General features: G+C 37.7%; 1 protein-coding gene across 1 annotated transcript; it reads left to right on the top strand.

The window, feature by feature from the left end:
• Window positions 1-4,924: 4,924 nt before the first annotated feature.
• Window positions 4,925-26,697, top strand: LOC139456421 (protein phosphatase 1D-like). The gene is made up of 5 exons (XM_071238122.1): window positions 4,925-5,285; window positions 14,653-14,828; window positions 15,203-15,383; window positions 15,592-15,797; window positions 21,397-26,697. The coding sequence occupies exons 1-5, from the start codon at window positions 4,982-4,984 to the stop codon at window positions 22,639-22,641; spliced, it is 2,112 nt and encodes a 703-aa protein (XP_071094223.1). The 5' UTR covers window positions 4,925-4,981; the 3' UTR covers window positions 22,642-26,697.
• The last annotated feature ends 718 nt before the right edge of the window (window positions 26,698-27,415 follow it).

The following is a 27,415-nucleotide window of genomic DNA, read 5'->3' as shown; positions in this document are numbered from 1 at the left end:
TAAACCTGGACTGTTTTTTAATATACTCATACGCAAAAGAAACGCAAGTGGTTTTAAGCAAATTGGTAACAAACACGGAACCGTAAATTGAGTTTTAGCATGTAGTGAAGCCTGATGGTGTTATCAATATTTTTGGTTGCATTTTGGAAGCCCCAAGTAAAAACGCAACATAAGAAAAGAATCGCCAAAACGGACCATTTTAATGAATATGTGGGTATCATGCACCTATTTCTCGCAAAATCGAAATGCACGCACTGTCACGAACTGTAGTGGGTATAAAACTGTGGCCGATTCTTAGACCTACCACTCCTTGGTGAACAATGCCGCGCCTAACACAAATTCCGAGAAACCAGGCTATCGGACCAGACTTATTGTTTCTTTTATAAAGCATGAACTATAAGTGACATATGCAAATTATTGGTATCTTTGTATTCATGACACATTAGTTCATATGTATAGGCATTAAGTACCATGTTATATTACAATTTGTTTTTATTACAATGAACTTTAGGTTGTAGAATGACTACAATACGTAAATATAAGAAAATTTATTTGCAGTTACTCTATATACTCTGATATTACCGATATATCATTCTCCTTCATACTGAAATCCCTTTAAGATAGTAAAGATTAAATAGTATAACAAATACTCATATTGACTTATATTATGCATATGAATATTTATGAAGTTTAGCAAAAAAAAATACATTCGAGAAACTTAGTAAATGGAACTAAAATTTTGATATCTTTTGAGGTACACAAACTTTTAAGTGATTAGTACTGGTTATTGCTAAATCTTGGTGGTAAATCCTTACGCTTATCTTCATAGAACATGCATACATATGCAACATGTGCTTCATCTTCAACTGATCCACAATGTTTACAAAGAGTCTTAGGAGCACATAAACGCAATATTCTTTTTCGGCAAAATTGTATACCCAAATTATTACATCCAGATCTGAATTTAGTCAACAATCTTTTCTGTAAATATGATAGCTGCATAGATAAATATAGTTCACAATCTAACAAAGATTTTGCGTTTTGTAAAATGACAGTGCAGAGGAATCTAACGACGAGTGCCATTCTTGGTATACAATCTCTCTTTAAATTGATTTACAAATAATTCGGTATCTCCAACATTTTGAGAGATCCATACTATACCATAGCCATATCTAAATAACAAATCGGTACATGTGTTGCCAAATTTGGACGATTTCTATCGATAATAGATAAGAGTGATAAATAATATGGATATGGATACCTATCTATATTCATCTGTAATAATCTTATCCAGTATTTGATACATTTAACACTGTAAACATTATAAAGAGGAACTCGCCCACATTTCCATATGCAACAGCATTAGGTGATTTATAACCAATATGTAGCATAAATTTACAAAATTTTCATTGAACAATCTCTTTACTTTCAACTCTACGATATCCCCAAGCAAATAAAAAGATTCATTCAGAGACAATTCAAAACGCCGAATAAAAGATTTTAAAGGCCACAATGCCTTATTAGCTTAAAATCCCTTTAAGTGTAATAAGTATTTGTAGTTAGTAAAAAACATTTGAACGAGTGCAGTAGTTTACCTGAATACAATGCTGAGTCATCACTTCCGCGCCCTCTGATAGGCGAAAGCCACAGCTTTGATTTGTAAGACTGATTTTTTTTGGATCCGTTAGCCAAATTCACACCAGAATACATACTCAAACCTTTGGGCCCCTCAGTACAAAAATTACCTCCTGGCTCTCGCAGTTGTGGCCATACTCTGTGACCTTGATCGAACTTGTCTTGCGCAAATACCTTCAGTATGTAAACGGTTCCTCACTGTCTTGGCCGATATCCTAGGCAATCCTGGTATTGCCGGGAGGTGGTCGTGATGGTTCTTTCACGTAAGTGTACTGCTTTGTGGCATATATCTAGTTTTGTGAGATGTTTCAGATGTCCATTGATTCACTTTCAATGCCGATTATTTGGAAAACATCAAATATTATACCTGTCCAAAAAAAGTAATATCAATCCAAAAATAATGCTTATCGTCCTGTTGCGTGGTGGAACTAAATAGTTTTGAGCGTGGTTTAACTTAAATGAAAACTAATCTAAATTTGAATTACTTACCTGTGAAATCACCGGGAACAAAATGTGAAAACCTATTAGTAAACTATGGAAGATCTACAAGGAACTAAACTTGATTCTCTTAATTATGTGCCCAAAAGATGAAGAAACGTGAATGAAGAAACTAAATATCTACTGCTAATTCTAACTGGCTCATAGCATGGATACTTATGCCACCCCTACGGTAGTTTAATACTCACTAACGCAACTAACTGATCGATGATCGCTGCCGCCTTATGTCTGCGCACAACCCTCGAATTTCATGTGCAGTCATAGCCATACGTTGGTGTGTTCATGCGATGAGATCTTTATGTATCTAGTGCGTTTTGGAGAAAACTTCTAGATTTAGAACTAACATGTCTTCAGAACAGTTTATGACTGCACGTGAAGCGCGATCTATAGACTCCGGGTGCTTTTGGAGAACATTTCGAATTAACCAACATGTCTTCAGAACATGACCCCCTCCATGATAGACCTGGACGATCGGGTAGCCTAGTGGTTAAAGCGTTCGCTCGTCACGCCGAAGACCCGGGTTCGATTCCCGACATGGGTACAATGTGTGAAGCCCATTTCTGGTGTCCCCCGCCGTGATATTGCTGGAATATTGCTCAAAACGGCGTAAAACCCAACTCATTCACACTCACCTATGTCTATCATGAAAACCAACTAAACTGAGAAGAAACTGATGGAAAATGAATCAATGAGTATGTACATTTGTTGCTGTTTTTTGACAGTTTCAGCATTCAACTCCATTCAGGTGGGCAGACCTTCGTGACAGGTCTTTTCAAAACTGTTTGGCCAACTTGAACATCAAGAACTCGCACATGACCATCCTTTCCAAGGTCTGTTTTGAGCACTTTGCCAAAGGGCCAAACTCCACGAGGAGTATCTGGGGATACCACAATGACAATGGTGTGAACCATTTCTTTCTGATGTTGAGAGTCGGGAGCCACTCTTTCATCCATTGTTTCCACACATATCTGATGAGTTCTTGAACTCTCCTCTGTCGCTTCTTTGGGCTGAAAGGGCTAGAGTCTAACTCTGGGGCGAACTTTCCACCTTGTGTTTGTCAAGGTTGACTTAAATCACATCCGAGTTTAGACCAGAAATGTGACGCTTCAGCTCCTTTGCAGCACCAACAAAGTTCGCTCCGGGTGCGTTTTGGAGAACATTTCTTCAGAACACGCCCCGTGGCCCTTACCTCCATAGCAATGAAATGTTTTGAATGGATAATTAAAAGGTATTATTAATGAGGTAGAGCTGAGCGCCTAAGTTTGCTTACAGAGCCAGGGGAGCCGTCGAAGATGCAACACTAAAACGTGTCATACATAATGTCTAATAACATTAGAATTATCAAACTCTTAATATGTCAGACTATTTTTGTTGTTTTTTCCTCTGTATTTAAAACCATTCAGCTTAATTCATCTTATGATTCAAAAGGTTAAAAATGTTAACGTAAAAAATCCAACAGTATTAAATGGGTGGTTGATTTCTTTATAGATTGACCACAATGTGTCTTGGTCATGTTTCAACGGGGACTCCGCACGGTTGTGTTATATCTCCTATATTATTTATTTGATACACAAATGATTGTATTAGCATCTGTTTTAACGTCAAATTTTCAGACGACTGCACTTGTAAGTCTCCCATTGGATTCGGGGGTCAAAGTTCAGAACAGAAATTTCAACATTTACATGGTGCGAATCAAATCTCCTGTTTCTAAATGTTAAAAATGTTAAAAAGACTATAAAAAAGACAATCGACTTTCCACTCATAGATAATGAAGAAATTGAAATTGTTAGATAAATGATAAATTGAAGATAAATATCTAGGCATAATTATTGATTCTACACTTTCGTGGAATAACAATCCGATTTATCTACTTAGTCCTTGAGACGTTTTAAAATCTATCCCACTGTTATGCCCTTGTTTTTTGTTTTAAAAAAACCCAAAAAACTCTATACTAAATATTTTAACTCTCAAGTTTCCGCTGCTGGCATGGGGGTCTGTCTGTTTCAAACACAAATTAAATACACAAAATTGTAAATAATGCTATCAACATACTTGGCTTTCCTTCACAAAACATCGGCATTTATAAAGAGGAGCAAAGTATAATAAAGGCGCACAAAAGTTTTAATGACATTTCACCTATCTTGTTTTCGGAGTATGAGCTTTTTACCTTCGAGTGAGAAAGTGAGGTTTTGCGCCGCTTTTAGCAATATTCCAGAAATATCACGGCGGGGGACACCAGTAATGGGCTTCACACACTGTGCCCATAGTCGGGAATTGAACCCGGTTCTTCGGCGTGACGAGCGCGAACGCTTTAACAACTAGGCTACCCGACCGTCCCTCAATCATTTGATCGAAGCAGTCAAACCATGTGATATATTTGTCTAGCTGTACCACATTTACCTAATCTGTGTACCGTTTAATCAATGCCTCACGTGCTTCCTTTTAACACGTTTTTCTCCTTTATTCAGTGACCATAAAATAAATATATTTTATGATATCTGTTTTATTGTAGAATTGTGTAGGACACTCATCAATAACCTCCATTATTTTAATTCACTATTTTCATCACGGTATTCCATTGAATATTATACACAATTTAAAATAATAAAAATAAAAATGTGTTAAACATTGCAAATTTCAGCTGAGTTCTGTCAGTGAACATGATCGTGTGCAGGCATGGGAAACCCCAGGTATTTTCTTCGACCTGTCACGTGCGGCGAGTAATGTTTGTTTCTATATATAGAACATCATGGGTCATTTACTAGTTTCAACCAATGAGAGTGAGGCTGTGTTTCCGCCGTTGTGTTTGGAGGTTATCCATGTTGTGTACTAAAAGTATCGTGTCAAAATGACGAGCAACAAAATTGGTGTAAACCTTAGGGTGTCTGGAAATTCGAGTCAAGGTGGTAGGCGTTATATGGAAGACACACATGCTACAAGATTCATTCGACAAGACGGTAAAGATTATGAGTTTGCCTACTTCGGAATCTTCGATGGACATGGCGGTCCTGAGGCATCAAGATTTGCGCGAGACAACTTACTGGATGAAATAACAAAATACGATGCATTTTGGAGTGAAAATGACGAGGACATTATGTGGGCTATTCGAAATGGCTTTCTCGACACGCATCAAGCCATGTGGAGAGAAGTGGGTAAGTGGCAGTTGTCGAGTGTGCTGAGGCTTAGTGACTTATTCACTGCCGAGATATTTTCACTCACACCCAGGTTTAGTCGTTTTTGTACATGTATCTCTCATTGTTGAACGCACAGTTGAATAAACGATATGACTAAAAAATGACGTACGACGAACATCTGCATTAATTCAACTCATTGTTGGGGGGTAAATGACAGAACGGAAGTTGTTTTAAACTGTAATATCGCGCGCTATTTTCGTAGCTGTTCGGTCCGTCAATAATATGACTTCCCCGGACATGGCCCTTTCGTGCCGTTTCTGTTCTCTTATGGTCTCCTGAATATTTATAAACCCATTATTTTTTATTGAATCATTGGATTATTGTTAGTATTAAATCAATAGTATTCTTCGGTCTGACGCGTAAATATCTCTGGGGAAACTTCTTTTCAAAAAGTAAATTTAGCGCGTATCAGAATCGGGCAATCATTTCCGCGAAGCAAGGTCAAGGTTGTCCCACATTCATGTCTGTACTTGATCATGTTGCGTTGGTGGCACATGGGATGGGCCAGTCAGTTCGTGTCGGGGCAGCTATTCCATTTATCATAAACCAGATAGAATTGATCTGTTTTTATTTCTCTCAGCGTGGAAGTAACCATCATGTAGTAAATCTGAATGAAAGTGACTGATATGTGTCACAGAAAGTGTTTATGTAACTTTCACTTAGAATCTACTTGTATATAACATCAACGAATTTTGGCTCACCGAAAACGTAAAAATGGGTTAAGATTTTATAATTTAAGAACTGATGGTTTTTTCTCTACACTTAATGTAGTGTCTGCAGGGTACAGGTAGTAACACTCATAGTAATTTTCAAGAATATCAGTTGAATACAATGACTTCTAGTAGATCTACTGTCCTTTGTTGTTTTTGGGAATTGAATAGAAGGAAAGACGGCAATTGTGAAAATGTTTCTGACAGAATTTGAGCTAGCAGTGTCATTGACAGATTCACATTAGAGTAGAGTATCTGTTGGCCTAGCCCAAATGTTACAATACGCTGCTGCCCATAAAACAAGTTTTGAGACCTTAAAGGGGCACTGATCTAAAGCAATTCCCCGGGACTGGTTGTTGCCTTTGTTATTGTTTTTTCCCAGTGAGTACCCGGATGTATAGCAGAAATCTAGACTAGTTCGCGACCTCTGCTGCGCCATTCGTAAGCGCATTAGTCACTTTTATGGGTAGTAATAACCCAGCAAACAATTCTACGTTGTGACAACGTTGTTAGAACGTTGACTTTTCGTTGCTGCAACGTTGTGACGTAACGTTGTCACAACGTAATTCTGTAGACTCCAAGATTGGTTGCTACAAAGTTTCGCGTAAACCAAAATACAACCAAATCAAGACGTTGTCACAACATCCATTTTTTACGTTGCTACAACGTTTATCCAAAACGTCGCGACAACGTAGGTATCGCACACATATGGCGACACTACAGTTGTTGCAATGTCCATGTAGATTAACGCCAGTCTTATTCCTCAATACCTCCCAGGCAGCCAGAAAAGTTTGTACCAATCTAGCTTATAGTTAAGACATCAGGTACCAATCTAGTTGAGACATCAGGTACCAATCTAGTTAAGACATCAGGTACCAAGCAATACATTCTGAAAACTGAATTCACTTTAACCCTATCCATGAAACAGCAAGTCAATGTAATGCACTCTCTTTTTGCAGAGTTTGAAATACGGCCAACATAAAAATCTAAATGTTTTAAATTACATGTACAATTTGGTTATATACTATTTATTTTCCCAATCAGTTTTCAAGGCTATGTGCAAATTGTTCACAAATGTTTCAACACAATTGAAAGATATTTGATTTTCCCATGAATTTGCAAATTAATAACCATCAAACAATAAGCCCTGCACAAATTGAAACATTTAAATTTTCTTGGCCTTACCCCATACATTCAGCATTGAGAGCAACACTGTGACAAACAGAATAGTCTATGCATCTGATGTCCTAAGATCCATTTCCCAGCAACGAAATGACAATAGAATTCTGGTTGAGGTGACTTTTATTTATTTATTAAATGACAAGTCAGAACTTGGGCTGAGTGGCTGAGGAGCCTTTTCAGTCCTCAAATGAAAAGTCACAGGGATGATCTTCAACTGTATCCATAGTCTCTCCTTAAGCCTTGGTAACTGAATAAAAAATGACACAAATGTAATAAAATGGCAAGGCAAGGGACATATTTCTGACATAACACAATAATGGTTGCATTCCCCAAAATAATATTTTGATGTCTGATGTCAGTCTTTAAACAGGATCATACATAGGCAGAAAAGCTTTTAACACTGAATCATTGATGTAACTTTATACCCCCGCCCTTTTAGATTGTGGGTATAATTAAATAAGAATCATCTAAATTTTAATTCTTGAAGATGTTTGTATATATTATTGCATCATACATACCTTTCTGTCAGTGATGTACTTTAAACAAATATGCTCCCACAATACTGTTTCTCCATCTGAAAGAAAAACAGAAACCACAAAGTATCACATTTTTAAATAAACCAGTACTGTATAGATAAATAACATTTACTTAGAGTATGATGTAACTGGTGGTAGTATTGGCAAATAGTTTTATCAGTCAATAGATCAACTGTAGTTATTCAAAAGCAGTAACTTTACCTTTCTGCTGTACATCACGGTGAATATGTTGGCCAAGTTTCTAAAACCTTATTTAAAAAATATATACATAAATGAAAAATATATATTGCCAAATAAAATAAATAGTTCCCATATTTGAAGCATGAATGTTGAATATGAATTATGAATAGAAGTGTTAACACTTTGGGGTATTTATCCTAATTAAAATTGTGATTATTTTTTTAAAATACTTACCTTAATATTTTCCATATTAATATGCCAGGGTATTTATATAGAATCTATGTTCTAATATTTACAAAGATAGAAACATGGGAAAATTAACAAAATGCAATAGCTTATACAATACCAGACGAAGTTGAAACAGCAATTTATTTGTTACTACGATTATTAACATAATACAGTTCAATATCGTTAAATATAATTCTGTAGACCTAGTATGGTAGCCTACGTGGCAACATATGGAGATCGAAAACCGAACGAATAGGGTTGCTATCAATTCCAATTTATTTTTCATTGGTGCACATTGGCTACACCTATCTCACCTTAATAATCAACAAACGATGACCAACTCACTGACAATATATGGTGATATTTAACTTTCGACAATCGACTAGCTTATCATCACCAATATGACAATACAGCAAACACCCCGTTATAGCGCGTGACGAGAGTCTCGTTTTACTTTTGCTTGTTTTCATTAGAAGGGAGTCGGACATAGATCTAGTTATCGGAAAATGATGAATTGATTCTTTTTTGGAAATAATAAAAATACACCATGATAAGAGCCTTGCTAAAATAAAATGTATAGACAGCACCAACAACCTGATGGTCCACATTTAGGCTACTTCAGTCAGTGCTAATTAGGCCTTTTTGGAAACAACAAGTGTGTTTCTATCTCTTCCCGAAAATACAATTTTTCATAACATCATTGAGCGCATTAAGACTAAGGCTATAACTAGTAGCCTACAGAGAGTCGATCTGAAAATACTTCCATTGTTTTGATTCCCTCTCTTCGCTGTATAAGAGAAATCTACTAAACCTTTCCCATGGCCTGAATGAGCCACATTGTTTCACAAAAATCAAAGTCCGAAGATTAGTACAAGTAAACTTTGAATGGTAATGATTTCAGAAATAACACGGAAGAAATGGCGATAATTGTCAGTGGTCTGTAGGCGTTGCATAAGTTAGGCCTATTTACAGACCTACACGTTTACGATCGAAACCCGAACATAATATGACGCCATTGACGGCCACAAAACGCCGCCAGACTGAATTCTGGTCAAACATATACTGCTTGCCCTTGGTAATTACCCTTGGTATCCATAAAATAATAATATGGAAAAAAGTCTTGGGCCTCCTTCACCTCTATATACATCATGTTCTGTGTATTAAATATTGATATCAACACTGACGTTCATTGATAGTGACCGTCAAACTGCATTCTAACCCCGCCACTTCTGAATAATACGATACATTTAAATCATTTGACGATCTGCATGTACAGAAACATATCAACAAGCGGAGGCTGCTTCTGAAAAATTTACTTACCTCATCCGAATTCACAGATCATCTGTCCAGTTCTAGTTGCTGCACAATCTCTTGGTTGTAGACTTCTAATATATGTCTAGAGTGAGCTTGAACTAAGATGGCTGGTGACAACAAATCTTGCGCGACAATGTGACGTCATTCTGACGTCACTTCACGAGGCAACAGGCTAAACTTTTCAGCAGTCGCTCTCACGCCGCTAAAAATGGGCGCAATTGTTTTTAACTGTAATATTGCTTGTGACAACATTTAGTAGACAGATAACTTCGTTATAGATATATATATATTTAAAAAAAATAAAACTAAGAGATGGTAGATCTACAAGTGGTTTCCTAAACATCATTTACAAAAAGTGTTGTAATGTCCAAAGCACAACGTTATCACAACATTAATTTGCAACGTTGTTGTTACGTTGTGGAATAACGTTGTCATAGAGATACGCAATTACGTTCAGGAAATTTTAGCATTAAGAGATAAGAATTTAAATGCCGAATATATAGAAAGGTAATGCATTAATGCCTTGGTATTCTGACAAATTCATGTTGATTTTGATAAAGCAGTTCTATTCCTTTATGACTATCGAGAAGCAAACTCTATAACGTTTCACCGACGTTTCACCGACGTTTCAGAAACGTAGCTACAAAACGTTGTGTGATGTCCAATGCACAACGTTTTCACAACGTGAATGTGCAACGTTGTTATAACGTTGTGAAATAACGTTGCACGTTGACGTTATAACAACGTTGTGACAACGTAATATCACGACGTTACCAATCCACAACCTTTCCACAACGTTGTGACAACGTCGTGTGTTAGCTGGGAAGGGCGTATGGTCACATTGATCAACAAAATGAAATACAGTTTTCGAGATAATAAGGAAACGTAGGTATATTTGTGGGTAGAATCGGTAATGGTGACAAGGTTTGATAAGTCACTTGCTTGGTAATTTTGCGATTTTCGTTTACACTATTTTTGCTTGCAACACAAAGTAAATATTTCACCTGAGCATTGCTTTTTTTATGGTGTGTATATTTTTTACAGTCAAAATGTGTAACATCTTAAAATTTATTAAACGCCTCAATATTCAGTTATTTTACAAAGTGACTGAAAAACATTTCCATCTGTATTATTATGATAACAAATTCCAAACATTTTGATGTTTAATGTCATCACCAAGAGACTGAAAATGTTACGTTGAAAAGTACATTTCTATCTTTGGCTTCTAATCCTACATAATAATCTGTTGTGATGTTTTTAGGCCCTTTTGATCGTCTTAATCAATTTTTAGTCAATCTGGACAGGTTTTTCAGTCAAAATGACTGAAATATTTACACATTTTATAAATTGCCTGAGAGAATCACATTTTACAAATTGACGGTAATATATACACTCTTACAAAGGAAAAGACTTGTGAAAACAACGTCTATCGCGCATTGAAGAATTTCCCAAACAAGACGTAGAGAAACAAGAACCAATCGGCTTCATGCTACAGCAAATGAAGGAAAACAAAATGCAAATACCATAATTACAACCTACCAAATTAATGTGTATAAATATTAGGCAGCTCCTTGTTCGAGGAATGTACCCGTGAATATCTACACAAAGGAACAATATCCCACTTGTCTGCAGCTGTACAAAGAAACTTATTTGATGTCCTGTGTCACTATAACAATCCAATATTTTAAAAGATATTTATCGTTTCGGGATATTATAACCCGTGTTCGTTTCTCAACTGATCACTTAAATTATTTCAGGTGTTTCACATAGGTGTCAAGTTTCAAGGGTCGGCTGAGAAGGCCCACGTGACAACTATTTTCATAACGTCCATGGTTCCTAAAAAATCCATTGAGTGATAGATAACAATGAGCAATCAATCAACGTATTATCAGTTACCCCTTTGAACAAAGTATGTTGTTTTTACATCGGCACTTCACGCCATGATATGAGTGTATTCCCTTTGTTTTAGTAAACCTTGATATGTAAACACTCACTTTTGACATATCCACTGTGCAAGATAACAGTGATTAATCAATCAACGTATTTTCTGTTAATCCTTTGATGACTAGGAACGATCCGTTGATTTACAAAAAAAGTAAATCATGGATACTTTTTTTTTTACTAAACTATAACCATCTGGGGTATTTCCAAATGACGACATCGGATGAGCTCCGCCGTTCTTTTTGTCTGTTTGTTTAGGCTGTAGAAATTAATTAACATGCGCCCTTTGTCGAAATCTTTATAGTTCACAGTTAACCAACCAGTGTTCAAAAATGCGTAAAACAAATGTTGCCTCCAGCTTCCAAGTTTATTTAGCTGTCCTTGCAGACGGTAGCCCAGTCTCTGGTCATGCTCAGTTGCGCTGCCTATCATCCGGGTACTCACGAGGGAAAAAACAATAACAAAGGCAACAACCAGTCCGGGGAATGGCGTTAGATCAGTGCCCCTTTAAATGGCGTGTGTTGAGGGGGGGGGGGGGGGGGGGGGGGGAGGTAGTCATGATCACTGTAACTTTATTAACCAAAATTGTTAAAGATGTCTGCAACTGCGAGTATGATTTTTGTATATATTGACAGTCATCTAACAACATATTTCAAGTCAACATGTCACTAATGTGAAGTGACTGAGCTCAGAAACCACTGACTTGATGTCAAATATATGATGTAATATGCCAAACGAAAAGTGAATCTATTCCAATTTTACGATGGTTAGCATAGGGTAGTGCCATAACATTCTTTCAACTATGACATCACTGTATTGTAACAGGTATTGCAGACTTGAAATAAATTTCCCCCAGACCACAGGACTGGCTAGTTAAGAATATTACCCGTCCTATTCAAAAGTTGCCAGTACCTTATGTGGGTAAGAATAGGTCTTCAGCAACCTATGTCAGATACTTCCAGCTTGAATTAGGGTTGCTTAGTATTGTTCAAAATAAACATCATAGAGATATGTATTACTAAGTGGCAGAGAATATACGACCATCCACCCTTCTTCGTGGAATTAACCTGTCATGGATAGGGAGAATGACTATTTTTTGCAACTCTGATTGTTAACTTGTTTTGTGACATAATACTACTGTATCAGTGTATGACATCGTCAGTGGAATATCACCATGTGTTAGAAATTGAGGGAAATACATAATTGAGCAGCGGTAGAAACAAAAAACTTTGGTTAACTAGTTCTTATAATGATAACATAGCAAATCCCTTATAAATGGCAAATTTCTACTAGTTCTTATGATACCCTAACTATTGGGCAGTTTGGCAAGGACTACGGGACTAGTGCCAATTTCAAACACTGCATACTGGTATCATAAACATGATACAAGAGTCATCAGAAGGTGACAAATCTCTTCCCCCTCACACATGCACACACACACGCACACGAACAAACAAATTTGAATGAACAAATCATCAAACTTTTACTTTAAGTCCAACTTGATGAGAGAATATCTATCTTATCTGTCTGTTTGTATATACAAGAGCAGTTATTGAGCTATCAAAACTATACCATGGATTTGGGATTCAGAACTTTGTATTTCTATGTCAGTTAAGGCTGCTAAAAAGATTAATAATCAGAATATTTGTTGATCATGTTGATATAATTAAATTTTCGTTGCGTTCATGGAAATTCCTGCATTTTGATTAGTTGAATTGGTCACGTGTTATTGCATTCATTTCCCAATGAATGTAAAAAATTAAGCCACGCCCACCGCTGCGCACTACTTTCATTACTGCGGAATGTCGGGGAATCCCAATATTACAGTCGAGGGAATTCCCTTTCTGCTCATGTGTATCGTCATGCACAGGACATTTAGCGACTTTCATGTATATTCATTGTCCAAACTACCCTTTGAAACCGAAGGCCGAGAATGAATGAAACAGCAAACGTGCAGGCTCGCTCGCCAGTTTTTTTTCCCGCTCGCCTCGGTTCAACTTTCATGTCTTTGCGTTTCATTTCTAACTAGCATTTCTCCAACTGTTTTACCGTAATCAGAGAAGTAATGTTTGAATCACGCAGTAAATGACCATGTTATTTGAAACAGCCGCCTTCTCTCGGACATATTTCTTCCGGTTCGTTACAGTCTGACTGTTGCAAGTCTTTTCGCCTCTTGCCTTAATTGACAGGTCAAATGAACATTGTTTTAATCCCACTCTCCGTTGATTGGCTACTGACTGTGTAGGCGTGTCAAGTTATGTGCATAAATTAAACGATCACCTGATTCATGTCACGCCACTGTATGTATTCCTACACCTGGAATGTTCATCAATGCCGTCATTTTTGTCTGTTTTGATATATGCAACTGTTTTGGGTTAAACTATTGTAGATAAAACATGTTTTACGTTGTCGAATTTAATTATAAGCATTGACTGTGTATTTTTTTCGGTTCATTGAGGTATGAATCGAAAAACCGATGTGCAAACTTTTGTAAGAATCATACAGTTTGCACATCGGTTTTACGATTCATACCTCAATGAACCGAAAAAAATACACAGTCAATCCTTAAGTGAAAAAATATTAACGATTATTGATATGAAAATTGTGTCATCGATAGTATCTTACATAATCTATTGTGATGAAGTAAAGTTTTTATTTACCAAAGCAGACTTGATTTGTCCACGGCCAAAGACGGAAAGCAATGATTTTGTTATATCTTAAATGTCCAGAAAGTAATCCATGCATAAATGTATCACCACTCAAAAGGGACTTGAAATATGTTGTTTTGTCTCTGAACTTTTATCATATTTGCTCAAAGTTACTTCTCCTATATTCATCGATAATTGGTCGATATTTAGTTAACGATTATCGATCACTAAGATTGATATCAATAGCCAGCCCTAATATCAGGCACATTCTACAATGAACAGAGTCAAAATGAAACTTGTTGCCATGGACACAGAAAAAATATTAATTCTAAACACCCCTAAGTATCAAAAGGTACCAGTTGACAACCTGGTCTTTGTGTGAGCACAGTTTCAAGAAAGGGTTTTGCTATATATTATTATGAGGACCAGTGGACAAAAAATGTTAGTTTCTACCGCTGGTATGCAAGTTTGACAGATTGAGTGTGACAATCCCCGAATTTTCCTTGGTTGTCATTGTGACAATGCTTTTGGTTTGAATTGAAGTCAGCATGGTCAACAATAGTAAACAGAGGAATTTCAATTGCAGACAAATGGCCGAAGACATGGAGTGGACTCCCCAGCACAGCTGGAACTACAGCCAGTATAGCCATTATCAAGAATAGCAAACTTTACATTGGACACGTTGGAGACTCGGGTATTGTGCTAGGACTTGACAAGGGACCTCCAAGTGCAGTTTTCATGGATGCCAAGTGCCTTACAAAGGTACCTTTACATCCTTATTGCCCAGGGTCTTGTTCCACAAAGCGATCTTTGCGCTAAGATGATCGTAATTCGTAATTACAGGAACTTTATTTTTCTTGTCAAGAAGTTTTGGTACAATGAATATTTGGTACAATAAATATTTTTTCTGCGTCCATTTGTCTGTACATTTGTGAGTAATGGAAGCAAATTTCCACGTCCTTTAAAACCTTGTAACTCCCGTAGTTTAACATAGACTTACGATAATTGTAACTCTAAGATCGCTTTTGGAACAGGGCCCAGCCCCAGGTACTGTTGTCAACTGTTAGTCAGTGCTCTCCAGTCACTGCCAGCAGCCTGCTGCAGGAATTGTTAATGACTTTGTTTGTGTTGTGTAGGAACACAAGCCTGACAGCCCGGAGGAGAAGTCTAGGATAGAAAACTGTGGAGGGGCGGTGGTGGCCAAGTCAGGTGTGCAGAGGGTGGTATGGAGTCGGCCAAAGGTGCACCACAAGGGGCCCATCAGGCGCAGCACACAGATTGATAAAATACCATTTCTTGCAGTTGCCAGATCGTTAGGTATGTTATCATGGTTATTCTGTTCCTCTTGGAAATAGTTCAAAGTTACAGGAAATACCAAACACAACTGTTAAGGTACACTATATACAGGTGTTGTTTATTTCACTGTTTCGACATTTGTCCTGCAAATATCAAAGGACAATTCTTACCACAGTGTATTTGTTTCTGGCGTGATGTCTGACAGATGACTATTGTTGCATGTTGCCAGGTGACCTGTGGAGCTATGACTACTTCAGTGAGAAGTTTGTGGTGTCCCCTGAGCCAGATGTGGCGGTTCACAAGTTGGACCCCCAGCGACACAAGTGTCTTGTCCTGGCTTCCGATGGCCTCTGGAACATGCTCAAGGCAGAGGAAAGTGTGGCCATTGTTTCCGAGCTGGAGATGCACTTTGAAGACAGAGTTGTCAATGATGAGGTGTGTAAGATGAATACCGTATTCGACGTAATAAGCGCCCAGGGCGCGCTCAAAATTAGAAACATGAGGCTCCTATTAGAATATTATTTCGGTAGAAAAAACGTTGTTGAAAAATAAATTTTGTGGTTTATGCTGACAGCCTGAAATGTTTAAATAGGACATATATATTTTTCCAGAATTTAATTGCCTATGATTAAGGGTGCATATGACACACGAGTGTGTATTATACGCGAACAAATAAGTCTTGTGTACATTGATCAATCCGAAGGGGTGCTAATTGAAATTGTTCACTAGCCAGTATATTAGCAAATATCGCCGTGGGCGCTTATTAGAGCGGGGCGCTTATTACGTGGAATACGGTAATGCTTTCTGGACATCAGTGACCTGCAGTGACTCTTCAGTATATAACAGCAAGAACACTTACTGTCTGTGAGCTGGCTGATTGTCTGCCTGCCCATTTTGCATGGACTGATGCTCAACCTACCCACCACTGCTTTGTCTGGGCAAAATAAATTGCATCTGCCTCTGGTCTGGTTCAATAGGCTGAAGCACTTTCAAAGCGCTATCTAAGCTACTCGCGGACGTTCGGGTGCTATCAAATGATGTGTAAACCTCTGCCGGCAGAGAGTGGGTTTTCAAAATGGCTTTGCAGGCTGATTTTAATGTAATATTGCTGAATAATGAGTTTGTAAAGTGTTAATGTTTATAATAAAAATATGATAAATTTACTGTTAATTAGACAATCACCAATCAAACAGCAAAACTTGATTTAATAGGCATTATCGTGATATAAGTCGGACCCAACTCATGTAATCCTACCAACTTATTTTATATTGGAGAATAAAAATATAGACTTGCATAAGTATTTGCAACAATATTGGGGTAAATAAAACAGGTTGGATTGGAATGTTAGGTGGAAAGGGATTTTTATGAACTCTGTTATTTCCAACCCTATGATTAACAGTTTTATGTAACGTTGTTCCAACACTAGATTTACTGAGGTGATGTCACAACCTGAGAACATGAAAAACACATTTTTTTTGTCTTTATAGCAAAACAACACTTTGGGTTACATGAAACTTTTGCACAACTCTAAACTTATCTATGGCTCATGGCATAATGTTGAAATTACCTCCAAAGGGTTGAGAATAATTCACTTTGGACACATTTCCTCGTATCCTGTCGGTTATTTTGTCAGTAGTTGGTCAGTTTAGTGTGTAGTAATGCTGGGGTGTGTTTGTTTGTTTAGTCAACGCTTGGGGATTCTTGGTTATGATTATTGGCCCAAAGTAATTTATGCATGTTGTACGATTCAACTAAACTGCTCAGTGTCAGGGCCGATTGTATGTCATTGTACCCTGAAGGCATGGGACGTAGTTGACATCAACCACTGGTTAAATTGTCAGGGCAAAAAGAAAAATCGACTACATGTATTTACAGGCTGCTTGGATATTGCTGGAATATTGAAGACTGCTGTATAAAAACCAAAAAGACAAACAAATCGCAATGTTTTAGATTTATTTAAAAAAGACAAACACATATAAATGTATGAATTTACAATTTCTTGAGTTTCTACAGATTAAGGTTTATATCACATAATTATGTATGTCAAATGTTTACAAAAGGAAGTAAGGCTAAAAGAAAAAATAATCTTGGCTCTCAGGCACCGCTGCATCATCATAAAGTCTGCAGCATGTTTCGTTTTTATTTCCATTTTTAAAAAAAAATCCTTAAATGTTCTGCATCTCGAACACACAACTTCACTTGTGAAATGCTACAATACTTAAAACAATGTGATCCAATATAACTTGCAGTTACTTCCCTTTCATGCACACTGCTTTACTGCGCATCTCGTGTGTTATGGTCATGGCAGCAATAGGAGTTTGTGTGCATGCTTTGCTATTTGCAAATTTGGTAAAAAAAAACCCATTAAATTTGCGATACAACATCACTAGACATGATGATGGTATTCAAATACAAATTCAATGGTATTTGTGTACTGTATGAGGGACAATGTTTCATGTGCAGAGGTTATTTGTCTCATAAAAAAGCGGGTAATCGATGCTAATTTATATGGTCCCGGCTATAAAGTGAATCGAAATAAAGCACATCGCTAGTGCATGCACAATCTCTACATTTGCAATAAAAATGTGTTTGTCTTCCGCAGAATTTTTTTTTACATCATAGCCCTTCAGCGAATTCAGGGAAACGGAACAGATTATATCAATTAAACTTGGTCAATACAAATTTGAAATTTGATATAAAACATCACTAAACATAATGATTAGCCAATTAAATTGTATTTCCTGTTCTGATTGGCATTGTTTTGTCTGCAGAGATTAAGATTACCGTGCGTCTTGTCTCGTAAACTAAGCCGGAAGTAGCATTCAGCTGTATACACTTTTCTCGGAATCTACCGGTGATTCGGCCAATAATATAACTTTAAAGAATTTTGATACAATGAGTGGAAGAATTGTATCTGAAACCATTATTTTGTCAGGAATAATTTATTCCAATATCATGTGTAGTTGCAGCTTTACAATATATATGTGAAATAAATTAATAACCATAAGCGTAGCACTTTTGTTCAGGTGATTGCCATTGCCGGAAATGTTTTCGAATGGAAGAATTTGACCAATCACCGTCCATGCGCCCGCGATTGCAAAAACTTAATGTTGACATATAATACTCAAACTACAACAAGTATGACTTTCAGCGATTCAGTGTATGGCACTTATGATATATATATATCCATTCTCTATCCACTAAAGTTTGTTTCAAGGCGTAAATAGTGTTTATATGACCGTGGTTGCTGTAAATAACGGAGAGTTGTGAGATCTTCCAATCACTTCACATACAGTTTTGCCGAAAAGAATTAAAACAATATTGAATGAAATGTTGAATAAAATTAGAAAAATAGATTACCAACATAAGTCCAGATATATTATGAACGCCTTCTACAACCAGACAGTGTAATTACATGATTAATTTGAGTATTTCGGTATGGATTTGTCGACATGGTATTTCCGGTGTTCCGTGCCCACAGTTATGTCTTTGTGTTGCGGAAAAAAACCCATAAAATGCTCAATCCTGTGTATAAGATGACCCCCCCCCCCCCCCCCACACACACACACACACACACACACACACACATACATACACCTCCTAATTCTAGTTATGGAAAAACTCACCATATACACAGCAATTTACAGATTTGGATTCTTACTAGTGTGTTTACACACACACACACAAAAAAGGGCCGCCCGCCTGCACAACATTTTCAAAAGCTATTGCCTGAGAACCATTTTTGATATTTTTTTTATTCAGCCTAATATGAGTTATCGGGTCAAAACTGCAACTTCATACCAAGTTTTGTAATATCATGTTCATAAACAGATGCTTGAAAAGGATTTTTTCTGTTCTGAAATTAACCTGGGCCTTTCGGAAAAATATCCCGTGTTGCCCATCCATAAAAGTCCAGTTTCCACCCTAGCCGAAGGCTGAAATTTTTAGGCTCGATGGTTGGGCCACCAGTGACTATTACGAGTTATGCCCCTTCTATGTCCCTCCAACTGACCACTCAACCTCTTGAATTCGCTTCAAACAATAATGGTGGTGCCCTGTCAAGACGATCTAATCGATAATCAAGTTATATGTTGTAATAAAACGGGTCCTGCCTTGCTTAGTGCATCAAATCACTTGAGCACCTTGATTAAAATCATGAAAAGATTTGAAAATATCTGTTGATGCCCAGTTGGCGGTACACAACTTTGCTTTGCGAATCCTGCAGTCGACCGAAATCTGTGCATTGAAATCAATGTTTTTCTCAAACCAGTTGTCTAGATCATCACATGATTTTGATTGGACTACGCATAGACTCGTTAGTACAGCCAAACTGTAACTCCGGAATTTCAAACTAGTTTGGCAAGGGTGGAAACTGGACTGGACTCCATGTCGAAAAAGTAATGTTCACATGCCCCGCATTTGTCCAAGTCCGCCATCTTTCTCCCTCGGCATGCCTCCTCTGCAGTATGCGCAGAGGCGCTTTAAAGCACTCACAGCAGGCATTTCGTTCCTTAGGAAATATTCAGAGGCGCTTGCCGGCGCATTGGCACCCATGGGTGTATATTGAATGTGCCACTGATTTGTGTTTTGACATGTTTAATGATATGGTTTTGTAATGTTACCATGAAACACATTGTGCTTGTTTTTCATGATATATTTGATGACAAGTACACATACTGGAAAATATTTGGGGGTTTAATGCTTAAATAAAGTTACCTCCCTTTGACCACTTATTGGAAAGATTTAGGACAATATTGAGTATCGGAAATCAATCATTTGAGATAATGTGAGATGAAGTTTAGTGGAGTTTTGTTACCTGTACATGTGACAGTACTAATTTGAATTTGGAATTGAATTGAAATGTATGACTAACTTTCCAGTTGGATATCTGATAAATATACCCTGTCAAAGTAGAATATTTGTGTATGTTTTCACCAAAGTCTATTGTCACACATCTTTTATAACAAATGTTTTCCGTCACATTTTTAATTTTCAATGTTTGATTTTCATTAGTACTCGTGTATTATACTTCTGATAATCCGATAAATATGCAGATGAGGTCACCTTGCAGGAACTGTTTTAATAAGACCCATACCGTGATGCAGTGTCTCTTGCTCAATAAAATTTGGTGTTCCTGGAAACAATTCTGTTTAAAAAGCATTTGACCCAATGATGAATTGGGAGTTTCACTCCAGCTTTATCATTTTGTGTTTTCTCAAGTTACTTCAGTGAGAGAAATGGTGTCTAAGACGTTGATTGTTTTAAGAATGGCATGTGATATAGACCTTTGTTTTCCCTAGTGAATGTAAGGGTAACACTATTTTTCAGGGCATTATCATTTGCAGAAGCCCATTAACTGCCCAACGAAGGAGGGCAGGTGCAAAGACCGAGGGCTTCTGCAAATGATAATGCCCGAAAAATTGTGTTACCGTTATTATAGCCAAAATGGATAGAATTTGTTATCAAATATGAATAAACAGTATCAGTTTTGAAACATTTACTGCAATCAACACAAATTTCACTGACCCACTTTCACAAATGTGTAAACGTCCTAGAACAAACAGATGACGTCACTATTGAACGTGACGTCACCTTTCCCTATCCCCATGACGTCACCTAACAACGGGCGTGATAATGGCCCATTGTCAAGCAATATGAGAGCATTATCAAGTTACAGTGGCCCGCTCACTTCTGATAACATGCGGGTTCAATGATAATGCTATCCATTTTAGCTATACATGTCATATATTAGAATAAAAAAAGTATATGTGTCATTCTTGCAAAAATAGAGGCTCTCAGTATATATTTTTTATCCCCAATCTATTATATGTATGATACAGTATTACACAAAAACACAAGGGTCATTATCTCTAATGCTACAAGCATAATGTTACAGACGGCACAGACCACAGACATTGCTCTAGTGCCATAGAGGAGTGGGCGCTGCACTCGGGCATTGGTCAGTGGTACTGCTACCAGTATTAGGACTACTGATTTGCATGATGTTGATGTGATGTCTTTGATTTGTTTACAGACAGTTCCTCTTAGCTACTGGGTGAATCCTGCTGAGCGTCTGGTTACCAGGGCCCTCAATAAGTGGCGAGCACGGATGATGAAGGCAGACAATACAAGTGCAATTGTTGTCCTTATTGATCCCCTAGGGCCGAGCAAACTAAGTATACTCAAGAAGAGGAGAGAGGAGGCCATTAAGGCCAAGTCCAGCACAGGGCCAAGTACTTCTGATGGCCACAAGGATGACCAGGACATGTGTGCTTCAGAGAAGTCATTCAGCACAGAAAATTCTGTTGCTGCTGCCTCTGAGCCACCAAGTACACCTCAGCAAGGTGCTTCTCCTCTACCTACCACACCCAAAAGTGCCCCAGCTAAACTTAGTACAAGACTGCTGAATGTTGGAAGAGAGAGCGACAAGGAGGCAGACAAGAAGAGGGAGTCACTGTGTGAAAAGAATGCCCAGAAATTAACTCTACCCCATTTGCAGTCTGATGTATTAGATGATAGTGTTCAGTTACTCTCTTCTCTGAAGACGGCTCCCTCAGCGTCTGCTGTGCCATCTGACTCGTGTGCATCGTCCAAACTTCCATCTCTATCTTCTAATGGCTTTACCTCCATTAAGGAATCCAACACTTTACCTCACTGTGAGCCAAGTACCCACAAACTTGGTCCTTGGCCATGTTCCAATTCCCCTGACGTGCATCCAGTTGACAGCTCTGATGCATGGACAACAAGGAGTCGATCCGAGAATGTAAGGACTCGAAGTATGTCTGGGGGCAACACACCAGCCCCAGGAGTCCTTTGTCAGCAGAAAGCTCAGGGTAATAACGACAAGAATAAAGCCAATTCAGCTGGGTGTGACGGGGTTCTGAAGCCAGCCAGACTGTCTGGAGCTGGGAAAGTGCTGCGACACCAGGAGGAAAATCACTTGCTCAGGGATGCTAAGGGTAAAAAGGGGAAGAGGAGGCATCAGGACTTTGTTGTGTCCAAGTTGGAGGATGTGAACAAAAATAACTCGAATGATATGAGTCACTATTGTACAAAACAGAAAAACAAGCATTCTAAGGGAATTGTCAGAAAAACAAGAAGGACTTTGCGACAAGCTAAAGATGCTGCTAAACGTGCTATGTGCCTTGAGAACAGTCTCTTCCTTGGGGGTAAATGCTTGAGAAACCAGAACAGTAGCAAGCGAAAAAATGAAGATTCTCTCAATGGACCTGTTGCAAAACGACTTAGGCGATCGGATTCAAAGACGTTTCCCTTATAGTCTGTAGCAGAACACTCAAGTACACCTCTAGTATATATACTATTTATGGTGCTATGGTATAGCTACTTCATGATTCTTTGTAAGACAGGGGACTTAACCTCATTGTGACAACTTATGTTCAAACCTCACTTGGGGGCAAAATAAGGAAACCGAGTTCTATGTACATTTATTTACCTTTGTTTCACTTCATAAAATTTTAGCAGGTAAAAATCTAGAGAAAACGTTTCAGAAACTCATTGTTTTTGGCGCAGACTGCTCAGTGGTGTTCAAAACATACCAGAAAATGCATCCAATCTGGAGATGGACAATTGTTCAGCAATGTAAAAATATCTGCGATTGTATGGTGTATATCTGTGTCCAGTCAGTGGGTATGCAGAAAGTTTAGTGTTGCAATGTCAGTTGGGAACAAGGTAATAGTATTAAGAATGGTATGTACAGATTGATTCAACTCCAAAGGTGGAGTCGTCAAAATACACCATCGCCAGTTGTTAAGCAAATTTAGATAAGGCAGTTTGACACGGACCAATAAACATTTGGTGAAGGGACTTCCAATTGGCTTAACTTATGCAGCTGTGGTCTTTCCAGAACTAGGAGTATTATTATGGCACAGTCCAAGACGGAGATATAATGAACTTCTGTTTTGGCCTTGAGGTTAACATAAGGCTTTCTTTGTTAATCATTAGACGTGGCAGCAGACTAGGCAGCATATACCAGGAGATATAATTACATGTATAATAAATATGTATGGGATGAAATAATCGAGAATTCATCTTGCTAATGAAACTGTAAAACAATTAGTACCACAGTTTTCCTAATCCTGTAAGGGGACATCTCCATTGATACACACATCCTTAGCAGTCTGTGGACAAAACGTTTGCACTTGTCCTTTACTAGTACATGTACACATCATAGTCTATTGAGATCTAATTTTAGATGATAAAAAGATCTTTTACACCAGATTCATACTTTCGACTGGTGGCTGTAATCACAGATTTGTAATCTGAGATATCTTATTTTTTTCAATTTCTATGTTTTACATTGTGCAGCAGACCTTTGCCACTGAGACAGGCGCCAATGTGTTCCTAACATGTTAACAGTTCTGTCATGTCCAAGCTTGTTAAAGTACTTCAACTTTCCACTCAGGGAATATGTGTTGTCCAAGTGTAGTGCGTACTTCTAATCACAGATGTTGTTCAGCTTGTGTTACAACAGGGGATATTGAGGCAGCAAACTACTACCACATAGTTAGCAGCTGATTGACCTTCATTGTACTCGGCTATTTTTGTCCAAGTTGGACGGCTATTTATCATATACAGTTGATATTAAGAGAGCAGAGCAATCTGGATGACAAAATTACTTTCAAACAAACCCAACATGCTCTTTTTAATAATTTTAATTGAATGTTATCACTAATCCATAAACTCATAAGCTTGTAAGCTTTATTCTGTATCAATGTGTATGGTGTCACATATTGCATTAATCATCTCATCTCATCAGCGCATCTCATGGTTCCCAAACCTGACCCCGATCCATACAGCATTTGTAGTGCTACGACTATTGGACTCTACAGGTTAACAATAGATGTGTGATTGTCGTGGTGCTTCGATGATTGGATCTGTATAGGTTAACATAGATGTATACTTGTCATAGTGCTACGACAAGTATAGGTTAACATGAACGTACGATTGTCGTGGTGCTACGACCATGGGATCTCTATGGGTTAATGTAGACTTACGATTGTCATGGTGCTACGACCATTGGATCTGTTCAGGTTAACATAGACGTATGATGATCGTGGTGCTACGACCATTGGATCTGTTCAGGTTAACATAGACGCATGCTGATCGTGGTGCTAAGACCATTGGATCTGTTCAGGTTAACATAGACGTATGATGATCGTGGTGCTACGACCATTGGATCTGTTTAGGTTAACATAGACATATGATGATCGTGGTGCTACGACCATTGGATCTGTTTAGGTTAACATAGACGTATGATGATCGTGGTGCTACGAACATTGGATCTGTTTAGGTAAACATAGACGTATAATGATCATGGTGCTACAACCATTGGATCTGTTAAGGTTAACATAGTCGTATGATGATCGTGGTGCTATGACCATTGGATCTATATGGGTTGATGTAGACTTACGATTGTCATGGTGCTACGACCATTGGGTCTGTTCAGGTTAACATAGACGTATGATGATCGTGGTGCTACGACCATTGGATCTGTTTAGGTTAATATAGACATATGATGATCGTGGTGCTACGACCATTGGATCTGTTTAGGTTAACATAGACGTATGATGATCGTGGTGCTATGACCATTGGATCTATATGGGTTGATGTAGACTTACGATTGTCATGGTGCTACGACCATTGGATCTGTATAGGTTAACATAGACGTATGATGATCGTGGTGCTATGACCATTGGATCTGTTTAGGTTAACATAGACGTATGATGATCGTGGTGCTACGAACATTGCATCTGTTTAGGTTAACATAGTCGTATGATGATCGTGGTGCTATGACCATTGGATCTGTTTAGGTTAACATAGACGTATGATTGTCATGGCCCAATAACTTCAGGATCTCTATAGGTTAACATTGACATATTTTTTGTCCTAATGCAATGTGAATCGAGACCTTGATCAACATTTTAGTCGTTTTCATATGAAGTTCATCACTCACTCTGATTGTGATGTTGTCTCAAGATAACATTGACATTTGGACATGGGATGTGTTTGTCGTATCAGTTTTGGGCTATTTTGTTCTTAATAGTGAATCCTGCCTTTTTGGTGTATCGTTCTGACCTAGGCTTTCAGCTAATACATGCGCTGGAGCCTGTTTTTCTTTGTACTGATAAACGAATAGAGAGTATTTCTAGTAGAAGGGGAATTGAATATTTTGTGAGAACTTGACATGTTAAGACAAATGATGAAGAAGCAGGCAATAATCTACAACAAAGCATCTAACCTCATTGAAATAACTCCCATCATTGAAATTCAAGGAAATCATTCCACCATGCTTTGAAATACAGGGTGTGCAACACTCCAGCAATGGCATCCTTGCCAGGGCTAAGTTTCAGGGGTTTTGTATGACATTTCAGTTTTATGACAGATACCAAACCCAGGCTGGTCTGAGCACTGCCATAATTGTATATACTACCCAAAATATTTTAATCTATATTTGAGGCAGCACATGAACTTTTAATCAAGATTTTGTACATTTTGCTATGTCAGTTTGTAGAAAGTTCTTATGTTGTATATATTATTATCAAATTATGAAATAAAGCAAACTAAATTATGATGTGCAAATCTTATGTGGTAAATGTGAAGATTGAAGGTACCGGTAGTTGTTTTCTGATTTTTTTTAAATAATGGAATACAAACGATTATGATGGCCTTGTGATGGTTTGGTATTTCTATAAATATAATATCTAATGGTTTCCGAGTTCTTCTCTGGAAATGAATGCTACATGTATTTGAATCTTTAGTCCAGTTTGTTGCCCAAACACCAAATATATTATTTTACTTAGTGCATAGTGTATGCAATGGGGACAGGCTTTCTTAGAAACTACTGAAGTTACATGAATGGAACTTTGCAAGATTATATAAGAGATTCTTGTCAAGACTGAATTGAAAATTTGTGCCATAAATTATTGTTTCGAGAGAAGTGGTCTTTTGTGAATAAATTCACGTTTAATCAGACTTTCTCATGACACTGCCACCCTAGTGCCTATCTGTTCTTAAGGATTTATAGGATTCTTTCTATTTTAAGTTATTATTTCAAATTCTACCAGGATACATTTAACATTATCAAAACTGGATTGGGCTGGTGCTAACTTCTATCCCTGCTATGAACAAACAGAAGTCTAATGTGCCCCATGGCAGGGTATAGTATACGTTCGATGTTTTCTTGTTTACGTAGCCTTATGTTATTCTGATGTTTAAGATTTACTCTTACTATTTGATGTGAATAGAACATACCTCAGGTGTGATATTTTGGCAAGTTTAACAATACCTTTTGGCAATATGTGTTGATCGCAGTGTAATACAGATGGAATTTGTTTGCAGTAGCTGATGAGTTACAAAAGGAAAATTGAAGTTTTACAATAAATTGTATATTTATATACTTATCCTATCTCACACTATGCATTTCTCTTTCTTCTTTCGTGGAAATGTGTCTGAGAAAAGGTTTCCAGCTTCTAAAGTTAATTCACCTGTACATACCTCACATCACCATGGTCACCTCCAAGATCTGGGTCATGCATGCTTTGCATGTGATTGACCTCCATGCTTTCATCACGTGTTTATCCCAGCCAACCCATTCTCTTTCAAGAGTGTATAGACTAAGGAATTGTGATGCTGGGATGGACGGGTAGGCATATGACGTTCGAAATAGGATAAGTATATATACAATTAATTGTAACATTTCCAATATTTTCAATGCAATCTCACACTATGCATTTATCCCATGGCGGGGCACAGCTCCCTAGTCTAAAAAATAATAACCGTAGGATATTTACCAGGAAGCAGCAGCTTAACAGCGGTACAATACCTAATAAAGTAACAAAGTTTAGCGCCATAGGACAAAAACTCATAGGAATAAAAATCATTCTCAAAGAGTGTTAAGATCCTGATACTTTAACAGAGGAAAACGCAAGAAGTTCGGTACAATATGCATAACATGTTCATATGTAAACAAGTGTAATCGTATGTACAAGCCAAACGAATACGACTTATATTCGAGAAGGGATTTATCTGTTAGT

Source organism: Haliotis cracherodii, unplaced genomic scaffold (assembly GCF_022045235.1).
Source record: "Haliotis cracherodii isolate W230 unplaced genomic scaffold, xgHalCrac1.p SCAF_11, whole genome shotgun sequence".
Taxonomy (NCBI): domain Eukaryota; kingdom Metazoa; phylum Mollusca; class Gastropoda; order Lepetellida; family Haliotidae; genus Haliotis; species Haliotis cracherodii.
The sequence above is the reverse complement of the archived record's forward strand: the minus strand, read 5'-3'. Positions and strand labels throughout refer to the sequence as shown.

Coding starts and splice junctions, on each gene's coding strand:
- LOC139456421 (XM_071238122.1), top strand. CDS start 4,982: ATGACGAGCAACAAAATTGGTGTAAACCTTAGGGTGTCTGGAAATTCG. Junction 15,384..15,591: donor TGCAGTTGCCAGATCGTTAG/GTATGTTATCAT, acceptor GCATGTTGCCAG/GTGACCTGTGGAGCTATGAC. Junction 15,798..21,396: donor ACAGAGTTGTCAATGATGAG/GTGTGTAAGATG, acceptor ATTTGTTTACAG/ACAGTTCCTCTTAGCTACTG.